We start from the raw sequence: 19,076 nt of genomic DNA, 5'->3' as shown, positions 1-19,076 counted from the left end.
CGTCGGCCCAGCCGTCAGGCAAAGTTGGGGGTGAGGTGAATGGGGAAGAAAAGAAGATGCAAGCTGTGTTGACGCCCGACTATACACAATTTTTTCTTTCCCTCCCAACCCGTATTATGATATGATGCGGTGACGGTTTTGCTTGTATAATTGAGCGGCGCGAGCACCGATGCACAAGTACGAAGTAGAGCATGTTTGCAAGAATTCGCAACACCGGCGCGCGTTGTGTTGAATGCTGAGCCACCGCTTCGTGGCTGGAGGGATATAAGCCCGCAGATGGGTGCCAACTCGCCATCGACGCTCACCCACTCACTCACACACATACATACACGATGCGCGTCGTTATCCAAAGCCGGCACCGCGTCTGTTACCTACAGTATACTTCGTACTTCGTACGTAGCTACCGATTGATGCCGCCGAGGTCACGTGTTGCGCATGGCTTTCTTCATGCATGTCTCAGTCCTAGTCGAGACGAACGGAGCCACACTCTGCAGGAACAGGCTACGGTCTCGACTCAATGGAATCCGTACTTTGCCAAAAACTCGACTGTACCTACCTTACCCTACACTTGTGGGTGGCTTCGCGCGAACCTGTCTTCACAGCAAGGGAGCCGGGACGCGTATAGGAAGCTGGGGAGGTGTTGCAGCGCGAGAGCTCAAAAAAACGGTGGTCGAGCTGAGATAAGAGGCGGCTAGCTCTCAGCGACGCCATGTGTCGTGTGTGGCCCGCTCGTCTGCAATTCGGCGTTCCTCTCGGGCTCGTGCAATCCCGTAAAGCTCGTGGATGAGACCGAGATGCAGCTGGACAAATAAAGCAGCAGCAGCATGCTGGTGTGAGAAATGATTCCCCGAGGTGCTAGGCCGGATAACATGTCGGCGATCAGCAGTTTGACAGAACGCAGAGGGTCTTGCAGTACTGCTGTCACTGCGGTGCGGAGGAAACCATGAGACCACGCCGCTTGTTGGTGGGAATAGGGACGGATCGCATTACTACGTTCATCCGGACGAATCCGTCCTTGGTCGTCGCATGAGCCAGACGATAATAACACAGGGCGGCAATTAGCAGGGACCCTAGTTCGCCCCCAGTAGACACCCAATATATGGGATGGTATCTCAGAGGTTCCTCATGGAGCTCGCGTAACCTACACGTTAGAAGATGAAGAGGCACGGTGACGCATAGGAACCAAATCCTTCTGGCAGGCAGGAGGATGTGGAGGAAAGTCAATGATGATGGCTGCTCCGGGGTCTTGTTATGCGGCCGACGGCAATACCGCATAGCTAGACTTGAAGGATGAAGACTTTTTCTTCGCATGAGCAGATTCTTCACGAGCGCACATGTCCCGTCACGAAAAAAAGTACGCACGAACGAGCACGTAGAAAAAGGGCTCGCGTGCTCAGACGCCATCGAGAGATGGGGGAATTCGGGCCGGCAGCCAGTCCCCCCGTCCCTGCGTTCCCCTGGGCAAGGCAGCGCAGCTCGCCGAGGAGGTGAATGAGGTGATCATGGCCCCCCCAGTTTGGTCCCGTGCCCAGGATCAATTTGCAACTCCCCATATTGCTTTCCCCCCCGCAGGCGCCCCGCAGTCAGACTATTGAAGGGGACGAGGAGGAGGAAAGGGGGGGCTTGGCGGGGAGATGTGGAGGGGATGGAGCGTTGCGTGCCGTCTCAGCGTCCGTCGTCGTTGTTTATGAGTGGATAACCACGACGCTGGTGTCTGTGGGTGTGGGAAGTCCGGTGGGCAGCGTTGAAGGCTTGTTCTTCGTTGTTGATGATGTGCAGCGAGCGCCATGGCGAACCTTGGCGCGGTGTTGGGGCGGCATCGACGAGGATTCACGACGAGACGAGCGGCTCGGCAAGCCCTCGTACAGCTTGCCCACCGTGGCGCTCGCAAGGTGCATATGCGTGCTGCACGCCGGTACGTGGCCTCCGTCACTTCGTCATCATGTTGCGCCGTTTCTCCGAACGTGGCGACGTTTCTCGCATCAATCAGGCCCCAGGAAATCGGCACCATGGCTGGCTAGGAAATTCTGAGACCCTGGATCCCGCATCCCATCCGCCAGCATCAATCAATCTCCGCGGGGATTGCTCCGGGCGGGCGTGCGTCACGAGATGGGCAAGGGGAATTGGCAGAGTCACGCCAGACCAGGCACATGTTTCCCTCGCGCCATTGTGAACAAGGTATGCTTCAATATACGTACGCCTTCACCGCTGATTGAAGCAGCGGGGGAGTGCGGATTCATTACGAGACGGTGACAGTATGCAGACATGTTGAGTTTTACAGAGTCATTCGACTAACTACCTAGGTAGTTACTACTACCTCCAGTACCACATGTGCTGGGGTCAGTCGGGTGACCTGCAAGGTCAGTTATTTTAGTGTCGATGGGTGTGTTTATGCTTATTCCTTGGTGGCGTCTTGCACTGCCGGCCCCTGTCGAGCGGCGATTCCAGTCGGGTGGGTGTGCTGGAGCGCGGCAGTGGCACCCGGCGGGATTTCCAAGTTGGGGCGCAATCGACCGGCCACGCGGGCCTGTCTCTGGGGCTTCTTCAGCGGCAGAGCCAAGCCGGCAGTAGGGGTTAGTACCTTACTACGTACCTACCTTACAAGGTGCCATAACGCTGAATTTATTATGTGCAGGCGATGCTTGACGTCACGTCCTCTCGGCCGCCAGTCCCGAAGCGTGCAAGCAGCGGCTCTACCGCGGCGGCAGACGAACCCCGAGATGCAGCCATCATCCATGGCATGCATGCATAACAGACGCATGAGGTGGGAACCGCCCTTCCTTTTTTTTTCTTTCCCCAGTCCCGAGTCGATGGGTTGTCCGATTCTTGCTACGCACGCGCTTTGTTGGCCAACTTTGGAGCTCATGGATTTCCTGCTCGGTTGCGGGCGGGCTCCAGTCTGTTGACACGGCAGTTCGTACTAATGGATGTAGTACATATTCGTACATGCCCGTACCAATGAGTTCTTGAACCGCCAACTGTCCCGCGCAGGCGACGGTGCATCCAGTGTCCAAGCATGTTACATCTCGCCCGCGTCAGAACTGCCAGTCCCGCCCTCGTTGTTCGGCATCTGAAGAACGACCGGTACACGCCACTCTGGCAGCAGCCTCAGCGTCGCATTCGCGCCTTGCTTGAGGGGGCATGGATGGAGCAGGTTCCTACTACTCGGTAGTAAATTAGTACGTAGCAGGGTGGTGGTGCTCTCCGGCTGTGGGACGAAAACCCACATGGCAACCTCCGCAAAGCTCTCTCCCAGGCATCGTGACCCGCGGCCTTGGCATTTCGAGGCGGGCGGCTCGATGCCGCGAGTCAGTCGGTGCACATGGTGGTGTGACGAGTTCATACGCAGGGTATGTACTTTTTACATACTCGCTGCTCACGCGCGCACCATCCGGGGAAGGAAGCATAGTAACGTTAGTACCTGCCTTCATACTACCAGACACGTCAATCAATACCTACCTATACGTACAGGTATGCACACAACTCACAGAGCCACTGTACGCATGGGGCCCAAGTTTCCATACCCAACTCATTCTTTCATTTCTTGCCAAGGCATCGCCATCATCTCGGCACGACCCACGCCCACCCCCCCCTCCCTCCCTACTCCGCTTCACATCCCACTACGTACAATGATGATCATCTGCTCTCCCGCCGCCGGCGATGCCGCCCAGGCTGCTTTTGCATCGAAGCTTGACGCCGTAGCTTGCCTTGGCCGCATCGTGAGCCTTCCGCTTTAGGCTGCTTGGGCAGGGGCCCCCCCGGTCGCGTCCGACGACGAGGACGACGAGGCAAGGACGCGGATGCGGACGAGGACGATGATATGGCTGCCGTCGTCGCTCGGGGCGCGCGCATCTTCTTGCCTCTCCCCGCGTGATCCTATACACGTCAGGTATATCTTTGTCGGCATCCCCCGCCCCTCTCGCCCTTCCCCTTGGGGTCCCCATCACCTTGCCCCGTGCTCTCCCACAAGCATAGGCCGCTCACTGCCAACCTTATCCATTGAGCACGTGTGTTGTTGCTCGGGCATCCTCATCCCTTCTACTCCTCGGTGAGGCGAGGTGCTCCGACGACAGAGACCCTCTCCCCCATTCCCAAAACTGCCAGTCCGCAATGGCTCCCGCGAGGCGCCTCGCGGCCGTGCTGGCGGCCACGGCGTCGACGGCGACGGCGCTATACGTCAATGGCTCCGTCGTTGCGCCCTGCGACTCGCCCATCTACTGTCACGGCAGCATTCTGGAGGAGGTTGAGTTGGCGCGCCCGTTTGAAGACTCGAAGCACTTTGTCGACATGTAAGTGCATGTGCCCCCGGCCCCGTAAAAGATGAGAAGATGAGAGAAAGCCACATATCTTTCCCCCTGGTGCCCACCACTACAATATACCACACACACACATACACAACTTGACTTACACGATGACCACCATGCAAGGCCGGCGCGGCGCCCTCTCCGCGAGATCCAGGCCGCCTTCGACCAGCTGCCCAAGCCGCTGCGAAACGACAGCATACTCCACGACTTCCTCGAGACGTACTTTGACGACGCGGGCGGCGAGCTCAAGGCGGTGCCCAAGGAGCAGCTGCACACGGACGCGGAGTTCCTGAAGCGCATCGAGGACCCCGTCACGCGTGAGTTTGTGGAAAAGGTGGTGGGCATCTGGCCGGACCTGACGCGCTCGTACGCGGGCGCCGACTCGTCGTCGTGCGCCGACTGCCCCAACAGCTTCATCCCCATCAACCGCACCTTTGTGATCCCCGGCGGGCGGTTCCGCGAGCCTTACTACTGGGACACGTACTGGGTGCTCGAGGGCCTGCTGCGGACGCGCGGCGCCTTTACGGAGATCGCGCGCAACGCCATCGACAACTTCCTCGACCTGGTGGAGCGCTTCGGCTTCGTGCCCAACGGTGCGCGCATCTACTACCTCAACCGCTCGCAGCCGCCCATGCTGTCGCAGATGGTGCGCGCGTACCTGGCGCACACCAACGACACATCCATCCTCGACCGCGCCCTGCCTCTGCTGGTCCGCGAGCACGAGTTTTGGACGCGCAACCGCTCCGTCGAGGTGACGGTGGCAGACCACACGTACACGCTCAGCCGCTACGCCGTCGACAACACGCAGCCGCGCCCCGAGTCGTTCCGCGAGGACTACGTCCAGGCCACCAACGAGTCGTACTGGTCCCCGACCTCGGGCATCATCTACCCGCCGCGGGCCGGCGAGGCCCTCAACGACTCGCAGCGCGCCCTCCTCTACTCGGACCTCGCCGCCGCCGCCGAGACGGGCTGGGACTTTAGCAGCCGCTGGCTCGCCCGCCCCGACGACTCGGCCCGCGACGTCTACTTCCCGCTGCGCTCGCTCAACACGCGCAACGTCGTGCCCGTCTGCCTCAACTCCATCCTCTACGGCAACGAGCGCGCCATCGGCGACTTCTTCGCCATGCGCGGCAACGACTCGGCCCGCCAGGCGTGGCACGAGGCCGCCGAGCGCCGCAGCGAGGCCATGCACGCCCTCATGTGGAACGAGACGCACTTTAGCTACTTTGACTACAACATGACGTCGTCGTCGCAGCAAGTGTACGTGCGGTGGTCCGCTGACGACGACGTCGACGACGACATGGGCGACACCAACGACGTGGACAATAACGTCAACGGCCGCTGCAAGCACAAGCAGAACCACTACAACCACCATGCGCCGCCGCTGCCACCGCCGCCGCCGCCCGGCCACAAAGTCTTCTTCCACGTCGCTCAGTTCTTCCCCTTCTGGACAGGCGCCGCCCCGCGCCACCTGCGCGACAACCCGCACGCCGTCCGCACCGCCTTCTCCCGCGTCGCCCGCTACCTCGACCGCCTCCCCGGCGGCGTGCCCGCGACCAACCTGCGCTCCGGCCAGCAGTGGGACGAGCCCAACGTCTGGCCACCCCTGATGCACGTCCTCATACAGGGGCTGCTCAACACGCCCGCCACCTTTGGCGTCGACGACCCGGCCCACCGCGACGTGCAGGACCTCGCCCTGCGCCTCGCCCAGCGGTACCTCGACTCAACGTTTTGCACCTGGTGGGCCACGGGCGGCTCGACGGCCCAGACCCCGCGGCTTGGGGGGCTGCCCGACCGCGCCGTCGGCGCCATGTTCGAAAAGTACAGCGCCAGGGCGCTCGTCGGGGCGGGCGCGGGCGGCGAGTACGAGGTCGTCGAGGGGTTCGGCTGGACGAACGGCCTGCTCATCCTCGTCGCCGACATCTTCGCCACGGACCTCAAGAGGCCGGACTGCGGCGACATACAGCCCGCCATTACGCGCCGTGACGACGACCACCAAGCCCACCACCACCGTGAGAGGAGCGCCGTCGAGCTGCACCCCGCCGACGCGGGCAGGACCAAGAGATTCGGTCGCCGCGCCGCCGCCGCCGATGCCGCCGCCGATGGTGCAAAGCAAAGTTCATAAATCGTTTGGCTGGATCAACGGGCGGTCATCGTCGCGAAGGGGAAAAAGGGGAGGAGGGCGCTACCTCTATGTATGTAGGGACCAGTGGGCCGAGTGGGAAACACACCATGTATATAGATAGAGTCAACAAACCACTGAACATGCATTGATCAATGTACACAAATCGTTAAAAAAAAAAGAGTACTACCTAGTACCTATGCATGGGCCGACAAACAAAAATGTTCCTTTCCTCCCTCCCATCAGGGGGTATGCGAAAAAAAAAAAAAAAGAAACAGAACAGAAAAACGCAGCCACAAAGTAGGCCTGCCCTACCGATCTATGCCTTGATCAGCTTCGGCGTCGCCATCGGCCGCATCGGCCCCTTGCGAGGCTCGTCGTCCCGCCCGACCCTGTACTTGAGCTTGACGCCCATGGCCGCCAGCTCCACGTCGAGGTACTTGAGCGCGCCCGGCACCACCACCTGCGTCGTCTGGTCGCCGCCGACCCAGCAGTGGCCCTGCCCGTCCTCCCAGATCTCTCCCTGAATCTCCGTCAGGTCGACGCCCTCGGTCTCGTCCAGCCGGGTCGCGCAGCTGCGGCACCGGACCATGCTCGGCGCCCCCCTGTTCTTCTTAGACGACGACGACGACGAGCCAAACTGCGACACCGTCGGCTGCACCGACAGGAACGAGCCGCAGCGCCGGCAGATCCACGACTTGGAGTAGTCGGAGCAGTTGAGGAGCCTGTCCTGCAGCAAGAAGGCGGTGCCGTGCGCCAACAGCGCGTCGCGCTCCATTTCGCCGACTCGGATACCGCCGCCTCGCTTTCTGCCCTTGATGGGCTGGCCCGTCGTCGGCACCACGGGGCCCGTGGTGCGCACCTGGTACTTGTCGTTGACCATGTGTCGCAGTCGCTGGTAGTATACCACGCCGATGTAGATGTCCGCGCCTAGTTCCTCACCCGTGATGCCCGAGTACATGGGCTCGTTGCCGTGGTAGCTGTAGCCCGCCTTCATCAACTGGTGTCCAAAGTAATCCGCGGCCGTGTTCGTCTCGTCAAACTTGAACGGCGTCGAATCTTGTGCGAGGCCGTGTAGCGCGCCAGCCTTGCCCGCCAGAGACTCCACGAACATGCCAATCGTCATTCGAGACGGGAAGGCGTGCGGGTTGATGATGACATCCGGCTGGATGCCAGACTCGGAAAACGGCATGTCGACCGCCGGCCACTTTTGCGAACACACACCTTTTTGGCCGTGACGCGACGAGAACTTGTCGCCGATGATGGGAGAGCGCGGAATGCGGAGCTTAAGCGACACAGTCTGCAGAGGCTCCGACCCCGTCTCCGCGCCAATCAGCCGCACCTCTTCGACGAAGCCCGTCTCCGCGTCCTTGTACTTTTCGTAGTGCGTGATGCCGTCGAGGTTCACAAAGTTGCCGTTGTAATCCTGCGTCACCGTGTGCCACGCGCAGATGACATCGCCCTCCTGCACAAGTCGGCCGACATAAGGTAAGCCGTCGTCGTCCAGCATGCCCTGGTAAGCTGCACTGACGTAGCTGTGCGGGGCGAAGCCAAAGGCCTTGGATACGCTCTTGCTCGCCTTTGTTCTCGAGTCGTCCTTGAGCGAGATCTTCTTGGTCTTGTAGATGGTGCCATGGCCAAAGCCCCTCTCGTGCGCAGACTTGTTGATAATCATGGCGTCGTCCATGTCGTAGCCCGTGTATGAGATAACAGCCACGACGCAGTTCATGCCGTTGGGGAAGTTGTCGAAGCCGTACGCGTTGTGCAAGGGAGCACGCACGATTGGCGTTTGCCCAGTCTGTAGCCGGTACGACTTGTTGTCCGTCCTGTACCTGATGGCTGTGCCAGGGGTACCCATGGTCTGCTTGCCCATCTGGCATTGGTACATGTTACGAGGGGATTGGTTGAAGTCGGAGAAGGGCGTCATGTTGGCCAGAATGGAGAGCATGTTGGTGGGCTCGAACTCGACGTGCGTGCTGATGCCAGATTCAATCTCTTGCGGCACAACCGCAATGGACATGTACGGTTGCTCGTACGGTCCAACAAAGTCCTCCTTCTGCAGCGGCAGGTACTTTGTTGGCCGCACCATGCGGGATGGCGTCGAACACATGTAGATTCCGGGGTACGAACCTGACCTTGACGGTGGCACGTAGCCAATCTCCAAGTGTAGCGGTACGCCGTGGGTGCCTTCAACCTTCCAGTATCTGAAGCAATCCGCGATCCGTCGCGACTCGTCGGGCGTGCACCAGCCGAGGATCTTTCCGTCCAACATGACTACCACGCTCTCGGCCGTCGAGGCAGATGAAGTCTCGACGATGCCGAGCTCCCTCGCCAGGGCAGGCAGGGTGGAGACGTCCAGCGAGTCCGTCATGACCTTGCACTTGTGGGCCATGTGGTTGAGCAGACCGCAGGGCGCGCCATCGGGAGTGTGAACAGGACACATGAAGCCCCAAGACTCCGGCAACAGCTTTCGCACGGCTGTTGTCTTGAGCTGAGCGAAGAAGGCGCCACGATGCACCATTCGGAAGTGGCTGATGAAGCGGAGAAAGTTGAGCTTCTCGGCAACGACAGTGAAACCAGCCGTCTGCTGCAAATCCAACCCGGAAGGGCTCTGTAGGTTGCCAGTAGACAAGAAATATTCGAGCGCATTGCCCAGGTTCTCGTTGGCTTTCCTGAAAATTGTCGTTGGGAATTCCTTGCGGAAATCGTCTGATGTAAAGGGGATGGTCGGGTTTCGGCGGAGGTAGTCTCTCAACGACGTACGGACGCCGACGCTGAGGAACTCATCAATCCTCTCTTTGAGAATCTGTCCGTACAGGAAGCCGCCTAACAGAATTTCCTGGTTCTGGATTGCGTCAGGATTGTCAACTGCACACTCTCCGGCGGCCAAGGCGTAGAGCTTGCGGGTCATGAACAGCAGCATGCGGAATTTGTCCTGATCCTGCTGCTCCGTCACGTCCACATTGCCGAGATGGACCAAAACAATGCGCCGCAAGAACTCTGTGCCGACATCGTAGTCGGACATGTTCTCGGGAACACCTAGAACGACTCGGAACTTTTGCCCAAGATAGGCTCGCGTCTCCGCTCTGCTGTATAGCTCATAGCCCTTGTATGTCCTCAGGAGCAGCTCGACCCGGTCGGTCAAGAACGTGTTCCCGGCCGCTTTGGATCCAATGGGGCCGATCAGACCCTCGAAGATTTCGCGATCGTTCGTCTCCACAAGTGCCTTGAGGATCATCATGACGGGAATCAAGTACTCATTTTTCCTCCATGAGAATCGGAAGGTGACGTTGCCGTCATTAAGGTAGTGCAGAACGTTGGTCTGTGACGTCTCATCTGGCCGTACGGACCGAACAATTATGCCGTAGGGGGTGTAGCCTGCACCGCGGTTCTGAAAGCTCGGTCGCTGAATGGCCATGGGGAAGTTCCTCTTATTGACCTGCAGCAGTCGAACGACTTTTTCAATGCCATTGACAATAAAGTACCCTCCAAGCTCTTCGGATTCTTCTTTGCGCTGCACCAATACAGCGGGAGAGTTGTTTTCGAGATGGCAACGATTAGACTATCAGTGGTGAGCGGAAGAGGGCAAAGAAGCGAGGGGACATGGGAGTAGTACCTTGATCATGATTGGCATCTGACCCAGCTCCCGCACGAACTCGACGGGATCGCCTCCGTTTATTGAGTACTCAAAGGTTGCGGACAGTCTGCCTCTGTATGAAACGTGCCTCTCCCTACACTCTGCTGGGAAAACCTCCCTGTTGCGCGCCATCTTGTTTGAAGGCGGGACCTGAGGCCTTTGCAGAGTCACGTCCTTGACGCGGATGCTGAGTGTGTTCTTGCCTTCCGGCCCGGTCCTATCGTCGCCGTCAAGGAATGTCTTGGTCCCAATGTCCGCGAGGCCGTGCGCCAACAGCCCGGGTCTGCCATCGTCGCGAAAGATGCCATTGAAGGATTCGATGTGGGGGTTGACGGCTAGTTGCAGCGCGGGATACGCACTATGATCTTTCGGAGGATTGCGGAAAAGATCCTGACGGCGAAGGGTGTTGAACTCGTGGTCCCATTCCGTGTTCGTGGCTGAGGGAGCCATGGCGGCAAAGACCCGGCCTCGGCGACCTGCCGGCGGGTGCAAAGAATGCTGCTTCGCTGGCAGTGGTGAGCTCGGGTCGAGCTTGAACTGCACTTCAAACTGTAGGCGCTCTATATCCAATTGAGACGGCACCGGTGCCTGGTGATTCTAGGCAAGGGCGAGGTCTGGTTACTTCGGAGCGACAAGGTTGGCCACGGGGAACGAAAAATCGAAGCTATCGAGAGCCCGCCCAGGCCGCTCGGGCTTATCGCTGCCGAAGGAAAAAAAAAGTTGGCCGATAAGCGGTGGTCACATGAGCGCTGGCATTATCGATAACTGTAAGCGGGGCCTGCATGCCAGTCAGTGGAGGCACTGACTGCCCCACACTCTGGAAACAAAGTCCGGCCCCACCAAGGTTCCGTTCGGTTTGGGCCTCCCTCACCTCAGACACTCAAGCAGCTGACCGCTGAGCGCAAGTACATATACGAGCATGGTCCGAGTCCTACAGCGAGACTCGTGCCAAACCTTCGACGCCTGCCAAGCTGCGAGGATTTTTGACAGCACGGCCCAGCCAATAGGGCGCCGAGGACGGCAGTCGGGACGCCTCGGCAAAGTCGATGTCTCGGGGGGGAAGCTGTCTCAGCGCATTGATTCTTGGACTGGACTGCCGTCGCGTCGTACCAATGCTGCCACACCCGTGGGATGCACGGCATGGAAGTTCGGCCGGTATGCGGGGGACATGGTGCCCCAGGTGCGGCAAGAAGCCTGGGATTTGAGCCCTCGTGCGTGAGAGAGGAGACGGGGAGGGCGAGTGGGCGTAACCATCTGTTGCCCCGGCGTGGTTGCTCAGCTTGCCATTCTGAAAAGGCCAGGAACTCATACAGCCTCGAGCTCTGCATGACTTGATGACACAGAGCCCCTGGCTGAGCGTGGGAGGCACAGAGAATTGCACAGCCCCCTCTCTGCCGCCGGCCAAGGGGTGGACGTCTGGATGTGTGCAATACGTCCCGTCCGGTGTCTCGGTAACGCACCCACGCCATGATCCGTCACGGGGTTAGGCAACTTGGACGCCCAACGAGGCCCAACAACGCCACGGACCAGACCATGCCCTTGATAAAGCTTCATCTTCAGCGGCGCTGCCCGTGGATGCTTGTCTTGCGGCAGGAGCCGTTGATCGTGTGGCATGTCTCTGGTGCCCACCATCATCGGCGGGCCACTGACCACCCTCAGGGCCAGCGCGACAGATCCCCGCGTCGTCGCACGCGCGCCCACGCACGCACACCACCCACTAACACGGCCCCCGTGACGGCGGGTCAATCAAACGACCGTAACCATCTCAGGACTGGGTGCGCGCAGGCCTGGCTGGAGAGCAAAGCAGGCAGCAAGGCGGGCAGCAAAAAGTGGACGGCAGAACCACAAGTTTACGTAGTACACACGTACGGAGTACAAGGACAGGGACCTGATGCACTTCTCACCTGCAGAACGTCAGGCATGGCGTCCCGTGGAGGGACGGACCATGGAGACAAAGCGCGGGGGCAACGGCGGACGAAGCGTGGGGAGCAGCAAGTCAGCTACTGCGCAGCAAAGCACTGGGGTTATGGTTGGCAGCCTGTTGGGAGCTTGCAACCTAACAACCAAGCAAGTCCCGTTTCTTCATTATGGCGTCTCGTCGTCATCCATCATCGCGCTGGTGTGCTCTGGGCCGTCATCGTTCCTCCTGTTCGAATTCGCAGATCAGCGGGCCCCCAATTAGCTCCCGCCTCGTCCCGCGCGCCTCCATCCCGGTTGCAAGCCCTTTGAGGCCAGCCCAACCGCGCGCCCAGACCCAGGGTGTGGGCACGGACTGAAACGTCCTGCAAGGCCAAGGGTCGCGGTGCTGTTTGTTCGATGTAGGTATTAGACGCTGATGAGGGCTTGATGGACGTTGGGTGTCGTGATTATTCCCGCACCAGCATCATCGACTCGTGTGTCGAGGGTGTACGAAGTATAGTATACAATATTAGTAGTCTGTAGATACGTGAAGGCGTCGGTACGTCGGCTCGCTTCCCGTCGTTCTTTCTTTTGGTTGTTGAACCATGCTTGACCGAGAGGCTTGATGGGAGCCGCAGTCTGCCGTCAGCCATCGACTCGTCTTGTCCAAGCGTTGGGTCTCCTTACGATGAAGACTCATACTTCCGACAATACACGCCTGCGCACTCACTATACTCGAGGTACCTTGAGTTAGGCGGTCACCTAAAAAGTACCTGCGTAGTTACAGCCCTGTCCGGTAAGGTGCATTGCTTGGGTGCTCATGACGGGAGCCCATTGCTTTGGCAGGCGCGACCTACCAACTGCCCGAATTCAGCTTCCATTCTGCCGGCCGAACCTCCCGCGTCTCGACGCCTCCAGTTTTTCTCCTCTCCCAACCGCCCGCCTGCACGGCAGAAACAAACAAACGACGTACGTCAGCACCTAAACGGTCTCTGGCTTCCTTGGAAACGTCTACCGGCCGTGTCTGATGAGATGCCGTCTGCTCTCCCGACCCTTCTCCACAGCAGACAGCATTTACCGGTCAGCAACAACACCGTGACATTGTCCAGCGCCGCGTCCCCGGACGACGCCCAAGGCAGGCCGTCACGAAGCCATCATCGCGATTTGCACCACTGGAGCCGCACGGTTGTTGACCCTGGCAGATTGATAGACTCTCTGGGCGACGAGCTGCTTGCACATGCTAAATTGGTCCGTCCCCGCTGCCGTCTGGGTCCGTATTTGTCGACGACAGTGTCGACATTGAGGCAAAGCAGCAGTCTACCCCGGCCACTGGCCCGTTGATCACCACCCTGGTTCGGTAGGTGGATGAAACGCAGCGGTTACCCGTCATTTGCAACAGGGTCCGGTGACTCGAAAGCGACACACGCGCGCGCGCACACGCACACACACCACACGGGATTCCTGCGACTTTGACGAGCAGCAGAAGCAGCACTGTACTGCACCGTCTGCAAAGGCCGTGCCGCCATCAGCGACCCCCTAAGGCACCTCCTTTGCCGGTCAGAATTCACCAGCGCAGCCAGCATTTGCGGCTCTCTGACAGGCAGTCAGGTACTGAGAGACGTGGCCCCGCGACGCCTTGCGCCTTGCACGGCCGCCCGCCACCACTGCAGAAGGGTGCCCGAACAGGTACCTCCCCGTTAGGTTGTTGGGGTGGAGCGGAGGCACCAAGTACCGCCTGGAACGGGGACCGGGGATCGCACTCGGCACCACCCTCAGACCTCTCGCGGCAATACGCAAGGTACCTTACCCTACCATACCACCGTACCTACAGCAGCAGACGACAAACGTCACGACAGACAAGTGCTCGCATTGGGGGGAGGGGTCCTTGTCGCAGACTCAGTCTCTGTACGCAACCTCCCAGTACAACACCCGCCGTCGCTTCGACTCTCGTCGGCTTGCGACCTTGGACGCACGAGTGAGCAGCAGCCCAGCACCTACTTCAAGTACCTGCTGGACCCCCCGGGTCAAGTCGAGGTCGCTCGCCCGGCCGCCGCCCGCACCATCGCCCTCCGCTGCCGACGCTACGCTTTCGAGGCACGGGTCGTCCCCGCCCAAGGCTTGCCTGGCAACCTGGTAAGTTACCCTTGTGCCCGCCATCCCGTCTAGAGTGGGGTCCTGGACCTGAGTTTCGTGCTTCCACCCCCCCAGGACTTCGCCCTCTTTCCCTCTCAGTGCGCTACTCTGCTTTGCGCTGCTTTGCTCTTGTTCTGTCCACTTTCTGATCCGCCGCCGCCAGTCCAAGTTCCCGCTCCCGCTTCGGCGTCCCGTTCGCGCGCGACAACCCTCTCCCCCTCTCGTCGCCCTCAGCTCTCCCCCCCCGTCACCTCGTGCGACATCGACAGCTCTCCCGTCCACTCTCGAACCGACGCACGAGCACGCCCCCCGACGCTGAGCTCGCGCCCAGCGGAAGACAGACAAGACGGACGGACAGACATTCTCTCGCCTCGCCCCACTGTCCCACCACAAGACCATTTTGCATCCGAAACGGCGTAACTTTATTGTCTTTCTTTTCGACCACGCAGCGGCGCTACCGGCTGTGTTAATGTCCTTTGATTAATGCTTTGCGCCCCTCGCAAATCCTTCGATCCTCGAAGCCGCCGCATCGTATTCCGTCTCGCCCTGCTCGTGCGTGCGAGCCGTCGCGACGCCATCGACCCGCATTCGCCCGCTCACTCGTCGTTCGACGAGGTCCCTTTCACAGCGACTTATCCAGACCGGATCTCAACATGGCGGGGTTATTTCGGAGGGTATACGACTGGTTGCTGAGGACGTTTTGGTAGGTTCGAGCTTAGCGACAGCAATGCGCGCGCGGTCCCAGGACTGCGTGCTGTTACTGTGCGACTCGTATGACTTGTCGTGCTGACGAGACTTCTACCAGGGCCATGGAAATGGAGGTAACTCTGGTCGGCCTGCAGAATGCGGGGAAAACGTCGCTATTGCGCGTGTTGGCGGTGAGCTCGTCCACGCCCAGGTTGATGCTCCGTGAGTTTGTCAGTCGCTAACTGAGCCGAACATCAAGGGCGGCGAATTCACTCTAGAGTAAGTCAGCCATACCGAGTATGCATGCGCGAGTGACCCCCCTTGAGGGTGCACTCCATGATGAACCGCAAGCTTCAAGTGCTTGGGCCTCCAACGCGAGACCTCCTCAGCAGTTCCTTGGCTAACCGCTCTCTCAGCTCGATCCCGACAGTGGGCTTCAACATGAAGCGCGTGCAACGTGGACACGTCACTCTGAAGTGCTGGGACATCGGAGGCCAGCCGCGGTTCCGGGGCATGTGGGAGAGGTACTGTCGGGGCGTCAACGCCATCGTCTTCATTGTAGACATTGCGGATGTAGCGCTCATTCCGCAGGCCAAAGACGAACTGCACTCGCTCATGGAATATGCGACACTGGCCGGGATCCCGCTCCTCGTCCTGGGCAACAAGTCGGACTTGCCACAGAAGCTTTCGGTAGACGAGCTCATCGACGAGCTGGACCTGAAGAGCATCCAGGGCCGTGAGGTGTGCTGCTATGGCATCAGCGCCAAGGAGGAGACGAACCTGGACGCCGTGGTGCAGTTTCTGGTGAAATGGGCTGGCCGTTGAGAGGCGAAGCGCGGCCGCACTCGCCCTCTTGCGGATGGCAGGATCCCCCTCCTCAACAGGGAACATGTTCAGCGACCCCCTCATGACGACGACGACCGACGACCATGACGACGACCAAAGACGCACTCAGCCGCAGGGCACGTCGCTCTTCCGAGCGGAGGAGCATAATGGCGCAAAAGCGCCGTGCCCGTGGAGCACGAGGTCCAGGACGGCGCAGTACCGGCGGCGCTGGCCACGGGGCGCTGACAAAACGGCAGAGAATATATAAAAAAAACTTGCTCCTCTCACGAAGTCACGAAAAAGGCCGACGCGGGGTGCAGCGGGCGCGGGCGAGCGGCCACTAGGTGCCGGAACGGTCCCTTGGCCTCCTTTTGGTTCATTTGCTGGTTTGGAAAGCATAGCGAGGCTTTTGAAACGGGAGTAGAACAGGGTATCGGGCCTGACGGCATGCAGACACTTGCCCGTATTTGTTTGCCATAGTCTCCTATTTGTCGACTTTATTTCTTGACCGCGGGCCTCGCCTGGTGTGGCCTGACGACAGGCGCTGCATAGACGCGCGTAGAAGTGGCCCCGAGGCGATGTCGGCGGGCGGCAGAAGCAAGCAAGTCCTTGAAGATGTCGAAAAGTGGTGTCCGGCTGTCACGGCCCGCATGAAGGGGGAGCGGACTCGAGGTGGCCTTGGCGATGAGCTGCAGAGCCGAGGCTGACGGTTCCCAGGTCCGACAAGGAGAAGAGAGAGTCCAGAGGAGGAGCGAGGCAGTGTCGGGCGACGCTGCTGGGAGGGAGTGACGGCAACATATGTACATATGTAATGCAGAGAGGCACGCAGGCTGCCGACGTGTAAGTGATTGCCAGGTGGTGGTGATGCGTTGGCACTCGTTTTCGCGTACGTAGTGGGCGGGCGACAAGGACTCTCTCTCAACCGGGCTTGGGGGGGCGACCGCAAAGGGCTGTGGGAGCGAGGGAGCTACTGCAGACGGGCGGGCCACTTGTTTTCCTTCTGCTGCGTCCTTGATGCGGTATGTACGTGAGCATGTATGTATGCGTTGGCCAACACATCATTGCAGCAGCAGCAGCAGCAGCAGGAGGCGAGGTCCCGGGCCAGCAGATAGTCGCCCACGTCGCCTCCGTCTCTCCTCCCCCCCGTCTGTTCTCTCTCTCTCTCTCTCTCACACACACACACACACACACACACACTTTCTCTTGTGCCTCGGCAAGCTCGGGACCCTCAAATGGGGGTGTGGGAGAGGGAGAGGCAGAGAGAGGGAGGGAGGGGGTGGGCGAGGCGCGTGGGTGGGAATGGGGGATGGGGGGGTACGAAGTACTGTACAGTATACGGGCATAGGCTTGCGTGGTGGGAGAGGATGGGATGGGAATCATTTTGGGGGAGGGGCAGCAGAGCGGAGCTGGTGGTGGTGGTGGTGCACGGGTATGATACATATGATGATGGCCCAGGGTCCCTTGCCGTCGGACCAAGTTAGTTAGTACTCACTCAGCTTGAGGGTTCTTTTTTCTGGAATGAGAGGAAGAGACACCAGAAAGATGGTGGTGATTTTAGTAGTTGTATTTCTTTTTTTCTTATCTGCTTTTCGGGTTTCTGTTTTTTTTTCTTTGTCCCTTTGGTGATCTTGTCGTTGCTCTTCTTCTACCTGGGAATCAGGGTTCTCCTGCCCCTCCCCCCGGGTCCCTCATCCGTGACATCCTCTGGGCGTCCGTCCAGCGGGTACTGTATAACAACAAAGGCCGGAGTGATACGCATACTGTATACATAAGGTAGTAGTAGGTGCTGTAGTATATGTACATTACTATGCACCTTGCGTACTATACACATGAGTAAAGCCGAGTAAGCTGTCACCAAAGGTAGGTAGGTAGGTAGGTAGGTAGGTAGGTATTTGGAATGGGAAGGTGGGAAGGCAAGATGAAGAAAGAAAGGTAAGGGGGTAGGTAGTAAGGGTACGGGGGGGCTAATAGCGCAGAGATATAGTTACCTACTGTATGTATAGTAACTGCATACAGGGGGGAGTGATGAATGACTGGGTTGATGATGGAGGAGGGTTCGTCGTTTTCGTGCGTCGGGTTCGCGCCCGCTGCTGCCGCCGACGCCGACTGCGTGCGTGCGTGCGTGCGTGCTGCATACTAGGTACCTAGTAGATGCATGGGTACATGGATACATGGATGTATGTGGCTGGCTGGCTGGCTGGTTGGGGGGGCTTGCTTTGTTTTGCTTTGCTCTGCTTTGCACTTATGGCAGAAGGACGTTTGCTCTTTTCGTTGAAACAAATAAATTAATAAATGGGGACCAAGAATAAAAAATGAAAGGAAAGAAAAAAAAATGTTGCAAGAAAGGGGGTTGTGAGGAAAAGGGTGAGATATTATTACGGGCAGTGCGTGCCTGTCCCCTTTGCGGGCGCGTCGCCCCCGTGCTCGAGGGGCGGTGCGAGCGAGCGAAGACGGTGCGGGCCGCGCCACCCCCCCCCCCCGCCCGGCCCTTCCACCTTGATAACTACAGTAAGTACCTACGTAAGTTAGTAGTAGCACGCGTGCTCCATGACTTGACTACCTATAGTACTGTACGGACAGTGGGAGAGAGATGCCGGCAAAGTACCTACGTACGTACGAAGTACGTATAGTGCGTAAGTAGGTAGGTCGGTAGGTACATTACCTTATATTACGTGCGGAAGCACCCGTTATACATGTACGGGTTATCGCTGCGACGGGCGGCGGGAGGAGATGTGCGTCTGATACAGGACACGGCAGTATGTAGTAGCGAGCTGCACCACCACCACCACCACCACCGACAACGCACGCGTCAGATCGGATCGGATTGGGTCGGGTCGGGTCAAATATGATCAAAAGGAGGGCAAGTAGAATTCACACCCTAGCCCTCCATACTTTTGCATTGACGTTACCTGTTCTCGTCGCTGCGTGCCCTGATACGTCATCTATACTGTACAGTACCACCACAAGGTATTGACATCGTCGTACGCTCGTCGAATATACAGTATACCAAAAAGTTTTTTACATTCCCCTTCTCTCCTCCTCCTCCTACTACTAGGAGGACTTCAACCCCTAACCCAGAAAAAAAAATAATGGCCGAAAACATAACAGGGCGGACAGGCCAAAGGAAGGGGAAAAATAGAAAAGAGCATTCAAAAGAGTTCTCTACACATCATGTAACCATTATGAAACCCATCTCCTCCCAAGATCCGGCTCAAGAAAGTCAAGAATAAGCACCAAGCACCCTAGGCAGATGCATAATGTGGGAAAAACTACCTGTACGAAAGCATATCGATCGAGGCTTGCGTCGGGGACTCATGCACGCTCCCGCTGCAAACTGCTGCTGCTGCTGCTACTGTCTCGCACGCTACGTACTACGTACGTACGAATGGGCCTTTGTCGTGTCTCAGCCTACTCCGCCGGTGCTCCCACTATGTAGACTGTATACAACGACGCCCAGAATGCATGGATG

At 58.8% G+C, this 19,076-nt stretch overlaps 3 protein-coding genes across 3 annotated transcripts; 2 read left to right on the top strand and 1 right to left on the bottom strand.

Annotated features, from left to right (window-relative positions):
• Positions 1 to 4,110: 4,110 nt before the first annotated feature.
• JDV02_010767 (Alpha,alpha-trehalase) lies at positions 4,111 to 6,587 on the top strand (the record flags this gene model as incomplete). Its single annotated transcript, XM_047992528.1, has 2 exons — positions 4,111 to 4,289; positions 4,428 to 6,587. The coding sequence occupies 2 exons, from the start codon at positions 4,111 to 4,113 to the stop codon at positions 6,427 to 6,429; spliced, it is 2,181 nt and encodes a 726-aa protein (XP_047848542.1). The 3' UTR covers positions 6,430 to 6,587.
• A 33-nt stretch (positions 6,588 to 6,620) lies between these two features.
• On the bottom strand, positions 6,621 to 10,722 carry ACR2 (DNA-directed RNA polymerase). Its single transcript, XM_047992527.1, has 2 exons — positions 10,043 to 10,722; positions 6,621 to 9,988 (listed from the first exon to the last, which is right to left on the bottom strand). Exons 1-2 carry the CDS (start codon positions 10,511 to 10,513, stop codon positions 6,746 to 6,748), a joined length of 3,714 nt encoding a protein of 1,237 aa, XP_047848541.1. The 5' UTR covers positions 10,514 to 10,722; the 3' UTR covers positions 6,621 to 6,745.
• Positions 10,723 to 14,748: 4,026 nt separating this feature from the next.
• On the top strand, positions 14,749 to 15,607 carry JDV02_010765 (uncharacterized protein; the record flags this gene model as incomplete). The annotated part of the gene is made up of 4 exons (XM_047992526.1): positions 14,749 to 14,798; positions 14,901 to 14,973; positions 15,042 to 15,061; positions 15,199 to 15,607. 4 exons carry the CDS (start codon positions 14,749 to 14,751, stop codon positions 15,605 to 15,607), a joined length of 552 nt encoding a protein of 183 aa, XP_047848540.1.
• Positions 15,608 to 19,076: the final 3,469 nt, after the last annotated feature.

This window comes from Purpureocillium takamizusanense, chromosome 14 (genome assembly GCF_022605165.1).
Source record: "Purpureocillium takamizusanense chromosome 14, complete sequence".
NCBI lineage: Eukaryota > Fungi > Ascomycota > Sordariomycetes > Hypocreales > Ophiocordycipitaceae > Purpureocillium > Purpureocillium takamizusanense.
This window is presented reverse-complemented; position numbering and strand designations above follow the sequence as displayed.

Excerpts from the sequence above, each read along its gene's own strand:
- ACR2 (XM_047992527.1), bottom strand. The coding sequence starts at position 10,513 with ATGGCTCCCTCAGCCACGAACACGGAATGGGACCACGAGTTCAACACC. Across the intron at positions 9,989-10,042 it reads AGATGCCAATCATGATCAAG|TCTAATCGTTGCCATCTCGA; the intron begins GTACTACTCCCA and ends CACCACTGATAG.